At 46.4% G+C, this 22,585-nt stretch overlaps 1 protein-coding gene across 2 annotated transcripts in view; it reads right to left on the bottom strand.

Annotated features, from left to right (window-relative positions):
• Window positions 1–22,585, bottom strand: part of LOC129711580 (paired box protein Pax-7) — a 123,830-nt gene that overhangs the window by 46,590 nt on the left and 54,655 nt on the right. For both annotated transcript variants that reach the window (XM_055659299.1, XM_055659300.1), the window contains exon 5: window positions 4,767–4,969. In XM_055659299.1, the coding sequence (XP_055515274.1) occupies window positions 4,767–4,969 (203 nt within the window). The remainder of the gene's footprint in view (window positions 1–4,766; window positions 4,970–22,585) is intronic.

Genomic DNA, 22,585 nt, shown 5'->3' with positions numbered 1-22,585 from the left:
TCATACAGCATAGAAACAGGCCTGTTGGCCCAACTTGCCCACACCGACCAACATGTCTCATCTACACTAGTCCCACCTACCAGCGTTTAGCCCATATCATTCTAAACCTCTCCTATCCATGTACATGTTTAAATGTTTCTTAAACGCTACAATAGTACCTGCCTCAACTACCTCCTCTGGCAGCTTGTTCCATACACCCACCACCCTTTGTGTGAAGAAGTTACCCCCTCAAATTCCTATTAAATGTTTACCCCCTCACCTATTATGGTTACCTATTATTACTGTTATCAATGCATTGTATTATTGATCTGTACCATCTGTGCAGGGAATGTGCAGATGTTTCGGGTCGGAACCATTGTTCAGTATGTCTATTCCCTCCACAGATGCTGCCTGACCCGCTGAGTTTCTCCAACACTTTGTGTTTTTTTCATCTGAAATCACTGCCCCATTATTGGTCACATTGCTATTTGTGGAATTGTTACATCGCTTCAGATCTGCTACCCAAATGTCTCTATCTTCAGTAGCATTCCCTGACGCCCTGAGAACCTGTAGCTTGCATTGAATCCTGCACCTTTGGTTTCTGGTGCAGGTGCAGTTTCATAAATGTGACATCTTCACTAACTGAACACAACAATGGTGGCTCACTAATCCAACTTCTGCCAAGCTTTGTCACTAACCAGTAAAAACTCTCATCTCCCTGTTCCCCCTTGTGTTTATACTTCGCTGGAAACAATATCTGATGCTTGCCACTCTGTCAAACCGATGATCACTGCCAGTGAGGTTTCCTTTACTTCACGTTATTTATTTTAAGCTGGGTGTAGTCATGATCTTCCAACCTAACTAATTTCAGACATTCGACTTTTTCTCTGTAACTGTAACGCTGCAAAGATGTAATACTATTCTGCACTTTGGTGTTTTTTTCTTTGCAGTACCAGTTGTACTTGTGTAGGGCTTGATGGAAGTCGTGTATCGTATAATTTGATTTGACAGGATAGCACACAAACTGAAGCTTTTCACCTCACAGCACCAGAGACTTTGCTTCACTTCTGGCCTTAGGTGCTGTCCGTGTGGAGTTTGCATGTTCTCCCTGTGATCGCAAGGGTTTTCTCCAGGTGCCCCGGTTTCCTACCACATCCCAAAGACATGCGGGTTTGTAGGTCAATTGGCCTCTGTAAATTGCTCCCAATGTGTTAGGCGTGGATGGGAAAATGGGTTAGCATAGACCAAGTGAAAATGGGCGATTGATGGTCATGCTGGACTCGGTGGGCTGAAGGTTCTTTCTCCATGCTGCATCTTTCAATCAAACAATACCAATGTCACTCAGTCAGAACACCTCAACATTAAAACTGGGAATACGGTAACCCCTAAACCACAGAACAAAGCAAAAGCTAATTTTCTGCTTCTATTAAAAATAAGATATTGTCCCAAATAATTCACTTATAAGTATGATAGAACTGGTAAGAGACTTCGCCAATGAAAGGCATCATTCTACACTCTGCCCTAGAAGCAAGGACTGAAGCAACATCGAAGGAAACTATTCAGCCCATTGTGCTACAGCTGGCCTCTGGGTACAGACAACCAATTAGTCTCAATCCCCACACTTTCTCTGTAACCCTGTGTTTTTTGACTTTCACTCAAATATTTATCCAATGCCTTCATGAAAGTTTCTATTGAATCTGCTGCTGCATCACCCTCTAACACTCTTTCATGCAATACTTTCCAGATTAGAACAACTTGTTATGTTACTGATTCATTCTCCTTTCATCTGTGTTCTCTGATTGCCAACTCTTCTGCGATGAATGAAAACCTTCCATCTTATTCTGCCAAACGATTTCAGAGTTTGGAACATCTTTAGCAAAGCTCCTCTGAAAATTCCCATGCTCAAAAGAGAACAATCTTACTTTCTCTAGTTTCCTTCCACGGAACTGGAGTCCTACAATGCCACCATGGATAATGAATCCTGGTCAGGACCTTCTGAATGGGCCCGTTGATCCCACACACTGACCGGGCAATCCCACTCCAAGGGCATATTGAATGGAGAGCCAACTGAGGACTCAATGCAATGATGTCTACTTCATGCTGTCTTCCTGTGCGATCTTCACACAACTTTGGAATTTTATGTCCCTGTCCCACTTAGGAGAACTCTGGAGACTTTGCGTCCCACCCAAGGTTTCCGTGCAGTTCCCGAAGGTTTTTGTCAGTCTCCCTACCTGCTTCCACTACCTGCAACCTCCGGCAACCACCTGCAACCTCCGGGAACCGCACGGAAACCTTGGGTGGGGCTCAAAGTCTCCAGAGGTTTCCGTTCAGGTTTCCTAAGTGGGACAGGGACATTACTCTCTTAGAGGTTCTGAACTTTACCGTGAGTTTCAATGTTGAACTGACAGCTTAGCCCTGTGGAGATATGGAACGCTATATCTGGGAAATGCAGCAAAACTTAACTGAGTGAATGGGAGCCACCCACCATTTCACAGAGGTGCATCCATCAAAGGGCTGAGCCCCATGGATCAGAACAGTCCATCGTTTGAACCAGATTTACTTATCACCCTTGGCTGCAGAGAGGTCGTCATGGATGGAGACAGAAAGATCTGGCAGGTTTCATTTTTCTGATTTTTTTCTCCATGATCCTTCTGTCTGCGGGCTTCAGGACAAGACAGTCATTGTGCTCTGCACTGACAATACTCTCGGTTTTAATCACCTGGTAATGGAGGGTGTTTGGTGTCTGGATAACCATGTTCTGCAAAGATGGAAATTGCTCTGGTGGCACTGTTCAGTCATATTCTGCAGAATCCCAATGGACTTGAAACCTTTACAATTGACCCACACTTTGGTTTATCCCACCAAGAACATAGAACAGTACAGTACAGGGCAGGCCCTTCGGCCCACAAATGTCCATGCTGAACATGATGCAAATTGATCTCCTCTGCCTGCATGTGATCCATATCTCTCCATTCCCTACATATCGTATCTGCCTCACACTGGCACCAAATTGCAGGCACCAACTCTGTGCAAAAAACCCACCCACACATCTCCTTTAAACTTAGCCCCTATTATCTTAACGCTATGCCCTCTAGTCTTTGACATTTCCACCCTGGGAAAAAGGTTCTGATGGTCTACTCTACCTATGTCTCTCATAATTTTATATATTTCTATCAGGTCTCCCCTCAACTTCTGATGTTCCAGAGAAAACAATGCAAGTCTGTCCAACCACTCCTTACAGCTCATACAGTATTCTATGATATTTCCACCCTGGGGGGGAAAGGTTCTACCTTTCTACCCTTTTCCATGGCTCCTCATCATTTTATATCAGGTTGGACACATCTATTCTATTGGAGTGCACTTCCAAAGTTCCTTTCTTATTAAGTCCCATTCACTATAACTCCATCTCTTACAAAAGGTGAAGACAAGGCAATACTTTCATACAAATGTGTTGAGAGAGGGAGCTTTGATGAATGTTTAGCAGCATGAAGGTCTGGTGAAGGGAGGAGTGCAATGTGATCTTAACCCCAGCTGTGATCTTCACACCCATCTTGGTGGCGAGGTGTCAGGGCAAAGGCTGGCTCACTGTTGCTGAGGTTTCTTTCTGAAACCATTCCCCGGAGCCTCGGTGTAATTCCAAAACTAAACAAACATCTTGTACAACCTTCAGTCTCACATCTTGATGGTGGTGATTTACTGGTGAACATATAGCTGCCCAAAGATTCCAATCCCAATGGACCAAGTCCTTTTCCATTCCCTTGCCCTGTCCAGAATCAAAATAAATCCAAACCTTTCCTATTTACTCCCTTTGCATAATTCATAATAACGTCAAATACTTTACAATTCACTCCCCTTACACAAGGGTGGCACGGTGGCGCAGCGGTAGTATTGTCAGAGACAGAGACCCGGGTTCGATCCTGACTACGGGTCCTGGAGGGATTTGAAAGCACAAAGTGGAAACGTTGGATTGTTGTTCTTGGAACAGAAGAGACTGAGAAGGAATTTGGTGGAGGTATTGAAAATGATGAAAGGTCAGGGCAGAACAGACAGAGAGAAATTGTTCACATTGGTAGAAGAGTCAAAAGCCATGAAGGTGATTGACAAGAAATGTTACAAAGGATGGTGGTTAGGGTCTAGAATTCCCTGCCAGGGGAGGCTTCTGAAAGCTGATGTAATCCTGTTTTTAAAAAGAAAGGAGTTACAGGCTTCAGGAAGTGGGGTGGATGGTGAGAATACCTGGGCTTGATTCGATGGGCCCAACGATGTCAGTTTACCTCTGGAGTCTCGTGACAATAGAATACGCATGCTGCATCATGGATGTGAGCATACCAGTGGGACTTTCACTATGTCTGTTTGAGAGGAGGAGCATGTTGCAGGGTCCAGTTAGAATGGGACACAAGGTGAGGGAATTTGTTGGGAGCCCCAAACCCCTTGGGCTCCCCAAACCTCAGAAAGAGGAACATGTGACCCAAGACGACGAAAATCAGGGGAACATGGTGATGATGTTAACTAGGGAAGGAAAGATAGTCGTCAATATTGAAAATGCCCATTTCAATCAGATGCTCCATCTTGCTCCATCTGTGAGTGAATGGGCATAAATCCCTCACTCCCCTGGTGTTGTGGTACTTTGTGCTTCTACTGCATGGTTTGAGGATGCTGCAGATCTTTGCTGAGAGGAATATGGGAGATAGTGATAGGGCATGAGGGTAGGAGGCATTGAGCCGATGGGTCAAATGGCCTTGTTGCGCTCCGTGGATTGTAACCTGGAGTAACCTAGAGGAACTCACCTGGACCCGTGCCTCTGTGAGCTTGGTCCTCTGGGCTAGCTCCTCTCGGGTGTAGATGTCTGGGTAGTGGGTCCTCTCGAAGGCTTTCTCCAGTTCCTCCAGCTGCTCGGCGGTGAAGGTGGTGCGACTGCGCCTCTGCTTCCGCTTCAGAGGCAGGTCCGGCTCTGACTCCACGTCGGAGGCCCCATCGTCCAGTCGGTTACCTGTGGAGGAAGCAACACTCGTGAATGGAGACCAAAGGGGAACATGAACATCTCTCACCAGGCAAAGGCACCACAATGACCGGAGAAACGTCAGCTTTTGCCAGGGCCACAGTCAGTGAATGACAGCCTAAAGCAGAGATTGTGGACACAACTGCTCACAGGACTCGTGGCTATTCCACTATGCAGTCCCACGAGCAAGAGACAATAGACAATAGGTGCAGCAGTAGGCCATTATGCCCTTGGAGCCAGCACTGCCATTTACTGCGATCATGGATGATCATCCACAATCAGTACCCCGTTCCTGCCTTCTACCCATATCCCTTGACTCTGCTATCTTTAAGAGCTCTATCTAACTCTCTCTTGAAAGCATCCAGAGAACGGCCTCCACTGCCTTCGAGCAGAGAATTCCACAGATTCACAACTCTCTGGGAGATTCCACAGATTCACAACTCTCTGGGTCATCACTTTTGTGTTGAATCAGGAGCCCATCATGAAAATCAAGAGAGGTCCATAACCCGCCCAAGACTAATTTCAATCTAGTCCCATCTCAAACCCATAGCATGTGTAGTCTTAGATTATTATCACAATAGCAATGCTTCTAATCAGAATAAAAATCACTTATGAACGCATCAGGGCTTCTGTTCTCATGGCCAACTGTAAATGGAGTAAAGAAAACCTTGGATTCACAAGGAACTGCAGATGATGGTATCTTGAGCAAAATACAAAAGTGCTGGAGGAACCCATTTATGGGTTCATTTATGGACGGAATAGAAGGGACCCTTCTTCAGAACTTGATGCCCTGAAAAACCTCAATGCCCTGAATTCATGTTTCCACCTCAAGGCAGGTCTAATGCCCAGTGCAATAACCCAGGCAAAAAGACCCAGTGTGCAAGGCTGGGTTATTGCACTGGGCCAAGATTGACCGATTGGCCAAATGGTGCCAGCACAATAACCTGGCCCTCAACACCAGCAAAACCAAGGAAATAATTGTGGACTTTGGAAGGGGTAGGATAGGGACCCACAATCCCGTTTATATCAATGGATGGCGGAAAGGGTCAAGAACTTCAAATTCCTGGGTGTGCATATTTCAAGTCAAGTCAAGAGAGTTTATTGTCATGTGTCACAATGACATTCTTGCTTGCTGCAGCACAACAGAATATTGTAAACAAAAATACAAAACAGTTCAGTTCAATATACACATAAATAAACAGATAAAGTGCAATAGGCTGTTACCATTCAGAGTCTGTTTGTTGTCGAGTTTTATAGCCTGATGGCTGTGGGGAAGGAGTTGTGCCTGAACCTGGATGTAACAGTTTTCAGGCTCCTGTACCTTCTGCCCAATGGTAGCGGAGAGATGAGTGTGTGGCCAGGATGGTGTGGGTCCTTGATGATGTTGGCTGTCTTTTTGAGGCAGCGACTGCAATAGATCTCTTCGATGGTGGGGAGGTGCCAGCCGATGATGGACTGGGCAGTGGCCACAGCTTTCTGCATCCTTTCCATTCCTGGACGCTCAAGTTGCCGAACCAAGCCACGATGCAACCAGTCAGCATGCTCTCTACTGTGCACCTGTAGAAGTTCGAGAGAGTCCTCTTTGACATGCCGACTCTCCGTGGTCTTCTCAGGAAGTAGAGGCGCTGATGTGCTTTCTTTATGAAACAACATCAAACAAACTCTGAACTATAACAGCCTAGCCTATTGCACTTTATCTGTTTATTTATGTGTATGTATATGGCCTATGCTATACATACACACTGAACTGTTCTGTATTTATGCCTACAATACTCTGCTGTCCTATCGGGGACACATGGCAATAAACTCTCTTGACTTGACTCGACTTGGAGCAGCAAGGTCAGTTGTATGCAGGATTCAGCATGAACGACCCAGTAGGGAAGGTCCAGTCTGAATGGCTCATTTAAAGGATGCGGTGTCAAAGTCTCAGTATGCAATATAAAGAATGGGACATTTATTGTAAAGGCAACCACTCATATGGGTTTCACACAATCAATCACACTGTGGGATCTCATCCACACTTGTGCTTACAAGCGGTGAGGTTATGCTATCCAACTACAGAGGGCACCACAACTGACTGTGATTCTGCCCATTTCCATGTATGCACATAGGGCCTAATCCATGAGGTTAGGTGACAACACCTCTACCACAATAATCAGCTCAGTCCATCGCACAGACCAGACTACCCACCACTACAATTCACGCTGACAAGACTTGTCCCATCCCGGTCATTCCTTCTTCTCCCTGCTCCTGTCTGGCAGAAGGCGCAGACGCTTAAAAGTGCACATCACCTGACTCAGGAACAGCTTCTTCCCCTCTGGTATCAGGCTTCTGAATGGTCCATTCATAATGTGTAGGAAGGAACTGCAGATGCTGGTCTACACTGTAGAAGACCCGAATCTTTCTCTCCATAGATGCTGCCTGTTCCTGATTTACTCCAGCATTTAGCGTCTATCTTTGGTAAGATTCATAAGCTCGGGCTCTGTGCGATTCACCACATCCCCATTGCGGACCGTGGACTTTGTCGATGGAACTGGTGCGTTACAATGCTGAGAACTATATTCTGCACTCTGTACCTTCCTCTTTATTCCATCTATTGTACTTGACGTTGACTTGATTGCATTTATGTACAGTATATCTGATTCCTTCGGATTGCCTGCAACGCAACGCTTGTCACTGTACCTCGGTACACGTGACAATAATACATCTAAACCTAAACCATCCCAGGTACACAAAAATGCTGGAGAAACTCAGAGGGTGCAGCAGCATCTATGGAGCGAAGGAAATAGGCAACGTTTCGGGACGAAACCCTTCCGGGTTTCGGCCCAAAACGTTGCCTATTTCCTTCGCTCCATAGATGCTGCTGCACCCGCTGAGTTTCTCTGGCATTTTTGTCCACCTTTTTGTCCACCTTCGATTTTTTAGAAGCATACAGCACAAAACTGCAGTTCCTAATTTTAGGTGCCAACACTAATACCGTCCCAGCACTAGTTTTATTAGTGAGTGGGTGCAGGACAAGAAAAAGAAAACAATAGAAAGGGGAAAAAGTTCCTTTAGAGAGTAGAAAAACGTGAAGTGTGTAATCTCCAGGGAAATTTTAGTTTCAAAGCCCCTGAGCTGATCTCCCAGCTCAGTGCTGTGGGTGCAGGGTTCCTTTTCCTGCGACAGCTTTCTTTCAAAGTTGTTGGACTGAAGGGGGAAGGACAGGTTCCTCCTCTCCAGCAGAGGCACCGGGGCTTGGGAAATCGGTTCCCTTTTATAACATCGACAGGTTTGATCACTCGGCAAGCCCTAGAGGGGGTTAACGTCAGAACCGTGCTTTCTCGAAGGGTGAAGGATATTTAATCCAGTCGGAGACTGGTTGCAGGGAAGCAGCTGTCGAAGGCCAGCCCCAACCTGTGAACATTTGCTCAGACTCGCCACCAGCGCAGCGCACATCATGGTGAGTCGCTGCAGGCTTCCCCTTTGCTGTGAATGTTGTTGCAACGACTTGTAACATTGTTACAACATTGGTGGTTCCCATTATATGGATATCCAACAAGTTTAAGAGATACAGCATGAAAACAGGCCCTTCGGCCCACGGAGCCATAGACTAGTTCTATCCTGCACACTGTGAACCTTTCCGTGGGCAATTAACAACCTGCACGTCTTTGAGTGTACCCGAGACCCGGAGGAAACCCACGTAGTCACAGGGAGTAACTCAGCGGGACAAGCAGTATCTCTGGAGAACCCACGTAGTCACACGTATGTGCAAACTCTGGGTTTGAAGAAGGGTCCCGATCCGAAACGTCACCCATCCTTTTTTCTTCAGAGATGCTGCCTGACACGCTGAGTTACTGCAGCACTTTGTGTCAATCTTCGGTATAGACCAGCATCCGCAGTCCCTTAGTCAGGATCGAACCTGGGTTTTTCTGGCGCTGTAAAGGCAGCAACTCTACCGTTGCGCCACCCCTTGCCCAAAGTGAATACAATGCGTGTAGAAGTCTCGCCACCAGCCTCCCACCGCGGCTTGCCAGGGGGCAATAAGTGGGCATGGCTTCAATGACCGAAAGCTCTGTGATTGCGGGGATTTCTGAAGACTCCACATGGTTCTTTCTAGCTGGGCACCCATTCCCTCCTCAGGCCGCCCTCCCTGGGATATGCTGGTGACTTGATGCCTCCTGGTTTTGGAACGGCACTGCCAGCGCTCCCTACGGCTCCTCCGCCCAGCGTCGGTGCTGTGTACGAGTGCAGCGTGGAGCTGTGCTCCATCCTGCCCCCACCTCCCTCACACACACACGCTATCCCCCAGAGGAGGCCCGGGTTAATGAGCAACAGCGACAACCTTGGCTGCTTCCCCCTCCCTAACTCGGGGGCTCCTCAACTGCTGAACTGTCAGAGATAATCTAATTAACAACTGATTGCACGTCAAGCCTTCCCCTCACCGTGACTCCCTGATTTAATGCATCCCACTCGGCGCTACCTTGGTACAACTCTGAAGAACGGCCTCGACCCGAAACGTCACCCGTTCCTTCTCTCCAGAGATGCTGCCTGTCCCGCTGAGTTACTCCAGCTTTTGTGTCTACCTTCGGTTTAAATCAGCATCTTGAGTTCCTTCTTACACAACGTACCCAGCAACCTGATATGGCCAACCCTGCCTGCACTGCCATTGAAATGTTTTAAATAAAACCGCAGATGCTGGAAATCTGAAATAAAATGCTCAAAAAAAAAACTCAACAAGTCTTGCAGCATCTGTGTGGAAAGAGAGACGGTCAAAGGTTTGCGTCTGTGGCTCTTGGTCAGAACATTGCACTGAAACTCTTCACTGCATCTTAACCCTCAGTGCGATGCCCTGATATAGTCGACCAACACTCTGCCTCAACTCGCCCCCATCCAACCCTCCCTCTCCCCAATGGGAAACAAAGATTTCATCTAACGCACTCCAAACTTTGTAAGCCAGGGGTATGTTGCAACGTTGCGCTCGCGTAAATAACTTGTATATCCTTGTATAACTGGGGGCTACGTTTCTGTGTATGTCAGGGAAGGGAGAATGAGAGCTTTTCAGAGCCGAAGACACGAGGAACTACGGATACTGGCACCTTCATCAAAACACAACGCGGTGGAGGCATCTGTGGGGGGAAATAGACCCGTGTAATCCCGTCCACAGGTGCTGCCCGAGGCGCTGTGCTCCTCCGATACTTGGTATACACAGCGTTACATAACTCACTGCGGGGATGTTTGGGGTGCCGGCATTTATTACTCCCCCTTGCTGCCTTGGGATTGGGACCTTATCCAGGCCAGACCAGGTAAGTACATTAGCTGGATGAATTCAAATCGTGCCATGCCAATGAGAGATTCTGAATAGGAGATATGGAATCTCATCCCATGTCGGGAGTGCAGCGGCAGTGACTTCAGGGCCCGGGAAAGTTCAGCAGAAATGACCCAAAATCTGATGGATTGTTGCAATAACAACAAAAATAAATAAATCGGGTTCACTACTATCTTCTAGGAATGTAATGTCGATTAAGGACCATTTGTGAGTTCAGAAACTGGTGGATGTAATTCTCTCTGAGGCAACCCAGCATAAAATGCAGGTCAATGGACAGCAGGGGCGGCGGTAAGTACCGTCTTGTCGCGCCTATATCTGGTGCAAAGGGAAGCTGCGCAAAGCCGGTGCGGAGCCCGTCAGTCTGGGCGGGAATGTAACTGCGGCGTGAAGTGCAGGCGGCTCCCAGTGTCCGAGCAGGGGACAGGCGGCCGAGGGGCGGCGGAGGGAAATCGCAGTCACCCTCTGTATCCCAGCTTCAAGATGCCCGAAGCCTCCCAACATCTGCCCACAATACCTTCTCTCCCACACACAAGTCGAACACACGCACTGCCTGACACACACACACAAAACAGACGCGCACACACGTATATACACACACACCCACACAGCGACATACCCCACACATACACACAAACAAGCGCCCACACGTATACACATCCCAACACACACCCCACTCACAGATATACTCCACAGATACACACACACACAGACACAGTGCCTGATAATGAATATGTAGGGATATGGATCACATGCAGGCAGATAAAATTAGTTTCATTTGGTATGTATGGCACGGATATGATGGGCAGAAGGGCCTGTTCCTGCGCTGGACTATTTTACGTTCTAACCTGGCACTGTTCTGCTCTGGACTAGGGTACGACCCGAAGCGTCACCTGTATTCAAGAGAGTTAGATATAACTATTAGTGCTAACGGAATAAAAGGATATGGGGAGAGAGCAGGAACGGGGTACTGGTTTTGGATGATCAGCCATGATCATATTGAATGGTGGTGATGGCTCGAAGGGCCGAATGGCCTACTCCTGCATCTGCTTTCTATGTTTCTATATTCCTTTTTTTCCGGAGATGCTGCCTGAACTGCTGAGTTCCTCCAACATTCAAGAGTGTACATTGTGTTACGTCCCAAACAGAACAACTGCATTCTTACTTACAGCAGCACAACAGTGTAAACATAGTATTCTGTAAACAATATAATAAACGACAAAGTTCCGTATCTACACATAAAAACAAACAACATTACAAAAAGACTAAACCAATGCCCCCAAGTGTGTGTCTAACTTCGGTCAAAACCGGCATCTGGAGTTTCTTAGTACAATGTTCTGGCCCGGCTTCCAGCCTAAAGGATCCCGACACAAAACGTCATCTATCCATTTTCTCGTGAGCTTTCTCGTCAGCCTGATCCGCTGAGTTACTCCGGCACTTTGTGTCTTTTTATTTTGTAAACTGGCATATGCAATTCCTTGTGTCCAACACCAGGCGAAACTGTCGGGAGACACAATGAACCGTAGATGCTGGGATCTGGATGTAGGAAGGAACTGCAGATGATGGTTTAAACCGAAGACAGAGTGCTGGAGGAACTCCACGGGTCAGGCAGCGTCTGTGGAGGGAATGGACAGGCGACGTTTCGGGTCGCGACCCTTCTTCAGCTGTGGCTGAACACCACCCAGTGTGTCTGCGCCGTTCTTCTGCTGATATCAGAGTGGCCGGAGAAAGTCACATGAAACGATATAGGAGAAGCAGGGACTGGAATCTGGAGGATTAGGTGCAAATATACAAGCAAAGGACTTTCCGGGGGGGGGGGCATAAAATGTAAACGGCCTTCAAATTCAATTTGGTAGCGGAGAGAGCCGGTAAACAATATTTGCAGGTGTGATGCTGGGCTGCGAGAGTGGAAAGATTGCAGCTTTGTGATGCAGTCTACCGTGAACTAATGTGTAAATTAGTGAGTAGAAGTCAAGCAGTCAGGGCACATTCTCCAATAATAAATCCAAACAAGCCCTAGAGTCATTAGAGGAGCGTATTCGAACAAGGAGGTTTGGATTACGGAGCGACGGATCTCGCTAGATTGGGGTGGGAGGGGGGAGGTGCGGGGGTTGGCAAATGGGACCAAGGTACGGCGCGAATCGGCAGTCTGCTGTGGTTTAATTAAATAAGGTGTTAAGGGATTAGGTGGAACGTCATTAAAACCCATTCAGGACGAGGCGACGGTGTTTTACTTTTCGAGAGGGAGATGCGGCTGGTTGGATTCATGAGGCTGCATTAATGCAATCAGATTGTACCACAGCCCCTTGTAGCAGCGGCGCGGCTGCGTTTTGTTTTCTGCGAATGACTGGGATCAGCGCTGCCCTTCGCTTGGCCTGGCGCATCACGAGGACCCAATCATCCTCCATCCCCCCCGAGAGAGTGGCTCACGGTTCTCACAGTCTGAGACGGTGGGTCTGGGAGGGTGGTGCCGGGTCGGTGTGGCCGTGGCTCGGTAGCAGAGCCGACGCCCGCCTCCCCCTGACCGACCATCGCCGCGTCAGGACTGGACACTGGACACTGGACCCGCGTTGTTGGGAGCAGAGGGCAGTGACTCCAGCGACATTGGGCTCGGCACGGTCTGGGAAATTCGGTTCCAATTATGGGGAGAAGGCAGAAGAATGGGGTTAGGAGGGAGAGATAGATCAGCCATGGTGCGATGGGCCGAATGGCCTAATTCTGCTCCTATCACTGAATTTATGAAAGCGGGAGGCAACACTTCAACCCTCGTGTTTCCTCTGCATGACCGACAATCTCATTGATCCTAGTCCATAATGTTGGGTAAACGATGTAAGAAATGTGTGTGTATGTGTGGGGTGGGGGGTGGAGATGGCGAAAATGAAGGGAAAAATACGATGAATTAAAGACTATTAACAAATATCTAAGCGGTCATGAAATTATGGAAGGGTTGGATCTTGGAGTCATGAAGCTATGCAGCACGGAAATAGGCCCGTTTAGTCCATGCCAACTTGAGCATACAGGGCTGCAGTGAAGAAGTTGCTATCCGGGTAGATAATGGCACTCATGAGCCAAATAAGTGTGCAAAAGAGAAAAGAACAGTGTGCAGAATACAGCTAGAGAAATTGCAAATTTAAAAAAATGCAGGGGCTACACAAGGTAGATTGGAAGATCAGAAATTCAGACTGGGGAGTGTACCCCACCGCACCTCCCTCAGTTGGTGATCACCTTCTTTGCTTTGCTGATGTTGATAGGGAGGTTGGTGTCTAGACACCCTGCTATTAAGCTCTCAATCCCCTTCCCATACCCTGTCTCATCATTGGCTCCAAATCAACACTCACCAAAATTAACAACCCCACTCTCACTATTGACGGCACCACTGTCTCCCCATCTCCTCAGGCCCACAACCTTGGCGTGATCTTTGACTCAACCCTCTCCCTTGAGCCTCACATCCGCCATGTTGTCAAAACATCATTTTTTTCACCTCCGCAACATTGCCAAAATCAGACCCTCTCTCACACTGAAAGACTCAAAGGCTGCTGAAAGACTTATCCATGCCTTCATCTCCTCCCGACTGGACTACTGTAACTCTCTTCTCTTTGGCATCAATTCCAGCAACATCAACCGACTCCAACTGGTCCAGAATGCAGCCACCCGACTCATTACCCACACCAAATCCTGGCACCACATCACCCCAGTCCTCAAAGAACTTCACTGGCTTCCCATTTCCCACCGGATCATCTACAAAATCCTGGTCCTCACCTAGAAAGCCCTCAGCCACTTGGCGCCCCCTTATCTCACTGACCTCCTCTCCCCCTACCAACCCTCACGGTCCCTCAGATCCATTTCAGCCGGTCTCCTCTCCATTCTGAAATCCAACCTCTGCACCTTTGGAGACAGAGCCTTCTCCAGGGCAACTCCCAGGCTCTGGAACTCCCTCCCACAATTGATCCGAACTTCTGAGTCCCTCACCATCTTCCAGTCCCGCCTCAAGACCCATCTCTTCACCTCTGCATACCCTTAGTCCCATGTCCCCCTCCCCTTTGCATCTCTGTCTTACTGCTCTATTTTGTTTTGTTCTTGACTCACCATGTAAAGCGACTTTGAGTCCTTGAAAAGCGCTATACAAATAAAATGTATTACAGGTATCATTATTATTATTATCATTGTTTGAGACTTGGCCCACTACAGAGGTGTCATCTGCAAACTTGTAGCTCAAGTTGGAGCAGAAGTTGGCCACACAGTCGTACGTAACTAGAGAGTATAGCAAGGGATTGAGAAAGCAGCCTTGCAAAGGCCCGGTGTTGAGAATAATCGTGGACTATGTTTTCTCTCCAATTCCTACTGATTTCAGATCCAACCCGGATTACAGGTACCGACAGTCGACAAATCTCCCTCCTGATTATGGTCTATGGGTCAGAAAGTCGATCCAATTGCAGGGGGAGGGTTCTGAGTCCAAAGTCCAGTTTAGAGATGAGTTTGGTTAGAATTATGGTGTTGAAGGTGAAGCTATGGTCAATAAATAGACGTCTAATGAAGGTGACTTTGTTCTCCAGATGTTCCAGAGATGAGTTTAGGGTCAGAGAGCTGGCATCTGCAATGGACCTGTTGCAGCAGACGGCGAATTGAGGCTGTAGGGGAGGCTGGAGTTAATGTGTGCCATGACCAGACTGGTCGGGATACTTCCACCTCGTGCAGGGAGAAGAGAAACATCAGGCAAATCCCCGCTCTGTGTCATCCTGCAGAACCCTCCAATGTGTGGATATAAGGTGGTGATGGTACAAAGCCCCTCGTGCTTGACTATCTGCACTGAAAGGAAGGGTTTATGTATGAAAAATAGCCCTGTGCCCTAGGAACTGGAGGGCGACAAATGCCCTGGTGAGGATGTGGACAAAAGTGGCGAATAAAACTTATAAAATTAAAGCAAAGGAGAAAGGAGATTAAGGAGGAGCAGAGAGAGGGAACTGATCTTGTTACCCAAACGCCAGTCTGTGCAGCAACAGATGCAATGAGCATCAAACCCAGACACTCTTTGCTTTCACATCCACAAGCTGGGGTCTGACCTTGCAGTCGGCCTAGAACTGGTGGTGCCTCAGCCAGCATCTCTCTACATCTGTGAAGTCTATTATAGGCTTGCATTGCACATTCATTGGCAGCCACAGGGACCTGCTGAGGAATCTGTGTGAGTGGCTGGGCAGAGAGAGAGAGAGAGAGAGAGAGAGAGAGAGAGAGAGATAAAGCGAGCGAGATAAGAGAGAGATAACGAAAGAGATCAACTGGAGAAGAAAGAAAGGTGGAAGAGAGTTACTGTGGTAGACACTGGATAAGTGAGGATAATGGGCATAGAAATCTAGAGAGATCGATAAGGAGAGAGACAAAAAGACAGATAAAGCAAGCGAGATCAACAGGAGCAGAGAGAAAAGAGCAAGAGACAGACGGAAACAAACACTAGCAAAGAGAGGGTAGCAGACATACATATATATATAGAGAGAGATCGATGAAGTGGAGGGAGAGCGAAAGGGATATTAAGGAGAGAGTAGAGAGAGAAAGGGAAAAGACAGGTTATGGCCAGAGAGACGCACAGAAAAACACAATGAGAGGCAAGCAAAACAAACAGGAGATAGAGAGAGAAAGGAAGTGTGGGGGGAAAAAAGAGGAAGAAATAGAGAGAGGGATAATGAGAAAGGGAAAAGAAACATACACAAAGAACTAAAAACAGTGAGGAAGGAATAAATGAAGAGAACGAGTCCGTGTCTGGGAGGAATGCAAGGACTGACACACATTCTGCAGTTCACTGCTTTATTGTCTGCCTGATTAAGCAAAACAATAGAGAGATAAAACTTTTTTTAATGAATTTCAGTGTATTAACCCTCACACAAACTCTCAGAAACAAGTAGAATTCCAGGGCCTCACTTGGGGCGGTAAAAATTGCTTCACAAACTGTCGTACTTTTTAAGTTTCAGAAACAGTATAAATTATTTATTTTTTGAGCCCAAGTGAATGAAAACCCTCTCCTCTTTTATTTTTTCGTTGATAATAGTTCCTTTTGAAGGATGGGGAATCTCGGCCTTCAACTGAGCAGTTGGGCCTCCTCCCTTTTAGCACACAAAAACCTGGCACCATTTGGCTTTTAATAGCTCTTGTCATGTGTGCTGTGTGCACTCTGATTTTTTTGTCTCACCTAGGACAAAACAGAGGCCCATGGACCCTTTCAGCACTCTGCAGCCCGCACCTTAGGGGTCCATTAGTGAGTGAATACAGCACTGACAAACCCGTGCAGCCCAATGTGATATCTATAAACGCTGACATATTTACTCGATGTGCAGCACTGTGAAGGAAGGTGCTGCCTGAATATTAAAACATTAAGCAGCGGGGGGTGGGATCACAGGGTCTCGGGCTGTTTCAGGCATAACAAAGGTACCTGCTCTTCAGGCCTAGTGGCTAAGACAGGCTGTCATTATGACTGGCCCTTTTCACACTTCTAGCCTCTCCATTGATTTTTTTTTTGGATGGGAGGGAGGTGGAGAAAGTTTAAATTGAGGCTGTGAACTTATTTTTCTGCACTGATAAGCAGGCTTCGGCTTTTAACCATTTCTTGCCTGGGGCGACTTTGGGACCAGAACTAAGCAGATGCAGGCCTCTCAAGTTGGGTACGGATCAGTTTGGTGGAGACAGTGGTGTGAGCAGGTCAGAGTAAATGTCTCCAAACTCTCCTCCCTCCCCACTCAGGTGCTCTCTACCCTCACTCAGCCCCTCCCTCACTATCACGGACATGTCGTCCCATATGCCAGGAGTCAAAGGGTTAATGGTTTAATAGTTTGCAGCCTTACTCCAGGACAGTTAGAAGAATGTACTTTACATGGATATTCCGACCTCCAATCCTCACCAACCCCCCTCTTCCCCCACCCCCAGCCGTAGCACCTGTGGACTGTGACTTGTTTCAAAGCCTTCCCTCACCCTCAGCATCGTCCCAGCTGAGACTTCGTATGGAATCTGAGGAAAGTTATTTACACTGAGCGTGTCACAGGATTAAAGTCTCAACTCCATCCTCTCATCTTCTGACATGGGGAAGTGGAGCTGTGCCATTCAGCCCGTCATAGAGTTACATAGCATGGGAACAGGTCTTTCGGCCCAACTTGTTCAAGCTGACTGAGATGCCTATCTACGTTAATCCTGTTTTCCTGCGTTTGGCCAATATCCCTTTCCTATCTAGCTACTATCAGGTCTGGGGCTGTGACTGCTCCAAATAATTCTGGCCAATGTTAGCTCATCCCACTTTTTTTCTGACTGATGGATTTATCTTGATTTCCTTTCAATACATCTCTGCTATGCACCTTATCCATACCCAATGATGGCAAACTTTACGTTGTTGCCACTCTCTGGAACTCCCTTTCGGATGTTTCTCACTGTCTTACATATACAACCCTTTTGGATACACCCACAACTGGAAATATCCTCTCCATCTTCACACAACTTAAAAAAACTATCAATATATTTTGATGATATTAAGCTTGGGTACTGTCCAATTCACCTCTACCTCACTGCGTAGAGATGAATTTGTCTCTGGAACTGTTGTGCTCTAATGCTGAGAACTATATGCTGCACTGCGTATCTTGCCCTGTATCTACCTATTATACTTGTATTTGGCATGACAATATCTACATATTATCTGATTTTATTGGACAGCACGCAAAACAAAGCTTTTCACTGCACCTCAGTACACATCATACTAAATCTAAAACTAAACCTTATTCTGAAAAGATCCCAATCTGTTCAATATTTTATTTCATTTCTGATATCATACTATTAAATCCATATTCTTTGTGTCTCCCTATTATAATGTACATATGGAGGGTTAGAGATGTGTATACGACCTGATACAAGATTAAGAGAATTTCTCCTTGTTTCAATCGCCTGTCCAGAAACAAACCTCAATGTTTGGATTTACCTTTCATTGGTGGCTACGTTTAATGCTATGTCCTTCACCGTCTACAGATAAAATTAGGGGAAAGAGACCAGAGATCCATATCAGTCACGATGGGCCAAACAGTTCACTTCTAGGTGTAAAGTTCCCCAATCCAAAGCAACAGACATAACTTTCCATCATTTTAAACATGTTTAGAAAGAATTATGTTTCAGCTGTGCTGAAACTTTTGTCCGTTAGACATTTGACTGTCTGCACCCCCGGCCCCTGTGGTGATTTACAGATATATTGGATTACTCTACCCATCGGTGCCAGCACTGAGCCAATGGCATTCCCATTCATCTCCAGGTCACCCAATGTTTTCCCTCCCAAGTATCACTGTCTCTTGAGCAGACACTGACCACACTCCTGTCATCCACACTAAATTCCACTCACAGTCCAGACACATCTAACACATTGAGAATGTTGTCAATGATCCTCAAAGATTTAGCATGGAGATCAAAACTACAAGCACACTGATCTCATCTGGGGCAGTGAAGGGGGCTCTGAAATCCAGTGTGTAAATCCTTTACAGGGAAAGAGAAACCGAGCTAGGGTTCTCAATCCCATAATTATTCTCTGGGACTGCGTGTCTCTCTGTGTGCATGTGTCTGTGTCTCTGTGCGTGTGTATCTGTGCATGTTTGTGTGTGTGTGCGTGTTGAATACTTGAGGATATCTGTGTTCATGTGGTGTAAATGAGCAATTGAATGAATGCATGCTAAATTTATGTACACGGATGCAAATGAGTGAGTTTATGTGAGTAATTGTGTGTGTGTGGCTGTGTAAGCATAAATGTTTGTAAAATTGAAAGCAAATGTATGTAGATGAAGAAATCAGAAATAAAAATAGAAAGTGCTAAAAATCTCAGCAGCTCCATAAGATTACAGACCCGAAATGTGTGCCTGTCAATGTGTGGTTGAGCATGAGAATTTGTGAGTGTGGGTACGTACACATCCTGTAGATCAGTCTTCACTGCCGCCGGGATTTCACAAAGACTCTTTCTAAACTTTATTCCGCTTGAAGGCCAAACCCAGACACAGTCTGGATCAACATCTTCGTTTCAAATAGATTTATTTCAGTCCCTGATCAATCCTAAAGAATCATAATTGACCAGAGCATGAAGTTTGAAGCAGATACTGCAACAGAATCTCTCAGATGCTTAGGTCTTTAATCTACTTGAAATTGAAGCTGTCTGCCACTGGGTTCAAGTGCTTTCCCTGGTAGGGACCAGCTGGCAAACTCTGCCAGGCAACTGGGTGTAATACTTGGCACGATTGGGATGTGATATCTGACAGGAGGCTAAGATCTGCTTAATCAACAATCACAAAAAAGGTTTTGTCAGGCAATTCTCAGCATATTAAAGTGCAAATTTAACTAGCCAGAGGCAAGGGGAGTGGTTGTAAAGAGGACTTGTGCAGATACAGTCGGTATCCTCGAAGAGTCCAGTGAGAAAAACCCGATGAATGGACCAAATGCCTGTAGTGGGAACATTTCCTGCAGTTTCTACTCGGGTCCTTCAACCTAATTACCTAATTCTACAGAAACGGATAACTTTGTGTTTGTGCATTTTAACCCTTTCTTACCCAAACTGTCCCTCTTTCCTTTCACGGAAATTCATTGCCATAATTTGGTGATTGCTGGCAGGACTGTATCTACTGTGCATGAACATTGGCCCAGAAAAGCAGCCATGCTTGGCATTCATGAGCCACAAACAGTTTCAATGCAGCCAAGTACCCTTGCTGGATTAGTTCAGAATGGAGGTAACTCTCAGTCACATGGCAATTGAGTTTAGTTTAGTTTATTGTCACGTATACCGAGGTACAGTGAAAATCTTTCACTATACACGTATGTGGGAGTGGAATCACGTGTGTGTTCAGACCAGATGAGGCCAGCACACACCTTCCCCTACAGACAATAATGAAACAGTTTGGTGGTTTGGGTGTCTTAACACATTCACAGTTACTTTTGCTGTTTCTGCGTTTCAATTCAAATTATGAAAATGCCTGTGTTGTGGAACCTGTACTGTACAGACAACAGCCATTGAGCCTCTCATGTCAAAGCCAGACCCTGGTCTCCTGGTCTGTCTGTATTGCTCTGCAAAATATTTCCCCTATCCAATTCTTTTTTCAGGCACTGATGAATTTTATTTCCATCACTAATTTAGATCACAACTAAAGAAGCTTACACATCCTTTGTTACTTTTCCCAAGTTTTCACATCTATGGCCCCTAGGGCCTTGAACTTCCAGTATTGTCATGACCTAACCCAGTCCAGATCTTGTACACCTCTACTAAGTTCAAGGCCTCGCGTTTCTAAACACACAAATTTGAGGCTCTAACCAGAACTAGAGACAGTAACCAAAAATACCAATTGGTACAGCTGGCAAGATAGATACTACAACTGGAGACCAGAGACACCAATTCAAGGCACTGTCCAGAGGGAGTCACCAAATAATTTGCCTGGAGACAACAGTTGTGTGCATCGCTGAATCTGTCCTTATTCTAGGGCTAGACTTAACCAAATGTGATCTTACATATTTAGTGTAGGTAGACAAAAATGTTGGAGAAACTCAGCGGGTGAGGCAGCATCTATGGAGCGAAGGAATAGGTGATGTTCCGGGTTGAGACTCTTCTTCAGCTTTACATATTTAGTGCATCAGAGACATTAAGCGAGGTCCAGATCAGACCTAACTATAATACCTACATTGGTTGAATAGCTCCTACTGGAGTCTAGACTCTCAGACACACAGAGACATGATATTCATAAACCTGTTTCAATATTTTAAACATCCAAGGTGGCTCACATTGTCAGTCAAAATAGATTTTAAGGAGTGGCTTAAAGGTGAAGAGTTAGATATAGAGATAAACTTTAGGGAGGAAATTTCAAAATGTAAAGCTCAGAAACTCCAATAAAGGAGCGATTAAAATCAGCAGTTATCTTGGGAGTGTTTTGGGCTGGAGGAACCTGCAGAGAATGGACGAGGCAGGGGAGTGAGGGATGAGGATTGAGGCAGCACCAATGCTGCGGGACTTGTGTTCCCTTGAAATGAATAGAAGCAAAATCAATCCACCTTTTGTTTTAAATGGTGCCAATCTGTCCTCTCCAAAACAGATAGGTTTCTTTCACAAAATACACACCGTTTGAAAAGTGCAATTTACAAAGAAAGTCTCCAAAAACTTTTGTTGCATGCAAATGTATTTTTAAAAGAATTGTTCACGTTCTACCTCAGTAAATTTAGGAATATATAAAAGCTGAAGATCAAGGAAAGCCAGCCAGCCATCAATGAAGCTTTCCCCTCCCCCCACCACCGCCTCCTGTCCCCCACAGAAGAGGAATGGGAACAGTGAGAGGGCCCACAGCTGGTCAGTCCCTGCTGCTGAGCCCACAGTTCACCTCATTGATACATTAAGTTGGTGTAAAAGTCTGAACAAATTACTGATTTGCAACACTCAGAGAAGGACCGTTTACCGCCTTTGTTTGTGTGAAAATCTCACGTGGAAATGAATCTGCTGACAGTCGCTGGCAAACTCACTGAAAAGCATAAAATGGGAAATTTTCTGCCCGTAAGTGGCATGAGCTAATGTCCATGTTTGAGCCACTGGACCATGCTGCTCGTTAGTGCAACGGGCTCTGTGATCTCACCGGGTATCTGACTTCTTAATTAGTGCAGAATTGTGACACAAAGGAGTTGTGATTTACTCTCCCTCGAAGGCTCAGTGGGTACATGCACTGTCCTCCTCTCAATCGAGCGAGTGTAGGTCCCAGCACAACCATGTTCTATGCCTATCATCACAAAAAGGCCGATGGGGGTGCAGTGAATCAGTTTCATCGTTTGCTGGGCTAATCAGGCTTGGTTCCCACTCCAGATTATTACCCAGAGAATGCCTGCTGCCAGATCATCTTGTGGACAACAAGCAGTCTTGGCTGAGACAGCAAAATCAGTTCAATTATCTTTTGCCTGTTGCCCGTAAAAATTGGGCACTGGGGAGAGGACATCTAAAACAATTCAGGAAACAACCTGTACCCCAGGGAGAGTCGGCACTTGCAGGTCTGGATCCCATGGCGAGTCAGCACCTTCAGGGACAGGTAACTGTGCCCCAGGTATTATCAGCATCTTCAGGGGAGGGGTCTGGACGCCAAGAAGAGTCAGAACCGTCAAGGGCAGTTAACTCACTGGCCTCCATGGAGAGTTAGTAGTCACCATTACGCTATTGTAGGATGACCCCGCACGAACAGTCCCTCTCACCCATCAGTAAGACGATCTCTCCGGGAGGCCTCTGCCTGGCTGCGGTTTGTTGACATAAACTCTTCATTCGTAAAATAATCTGGCCGCGCGTTTTT

The sequence above is a fragment of the Leucoraja erinacea genome, chromosome 30, assembly GCF_028641065.1.
Source record: "Leucoraja erinacea ecotype New England chromosome 30, Leri_hhj_1, whole genome shotgun sequence".
Classification (NCBI taxonomy): domain Eukaryota; kingdom Metazoa; phylum Chordata; class Chondrichthyes; order Rajiformes; family Rajidae; genus Leucoraja; species Leucoraja erinaceus.
Note: the sequence above shows the minus strand (reverse complement) of the source record. Positions and strands in the feature narration are given on the sequence as shown.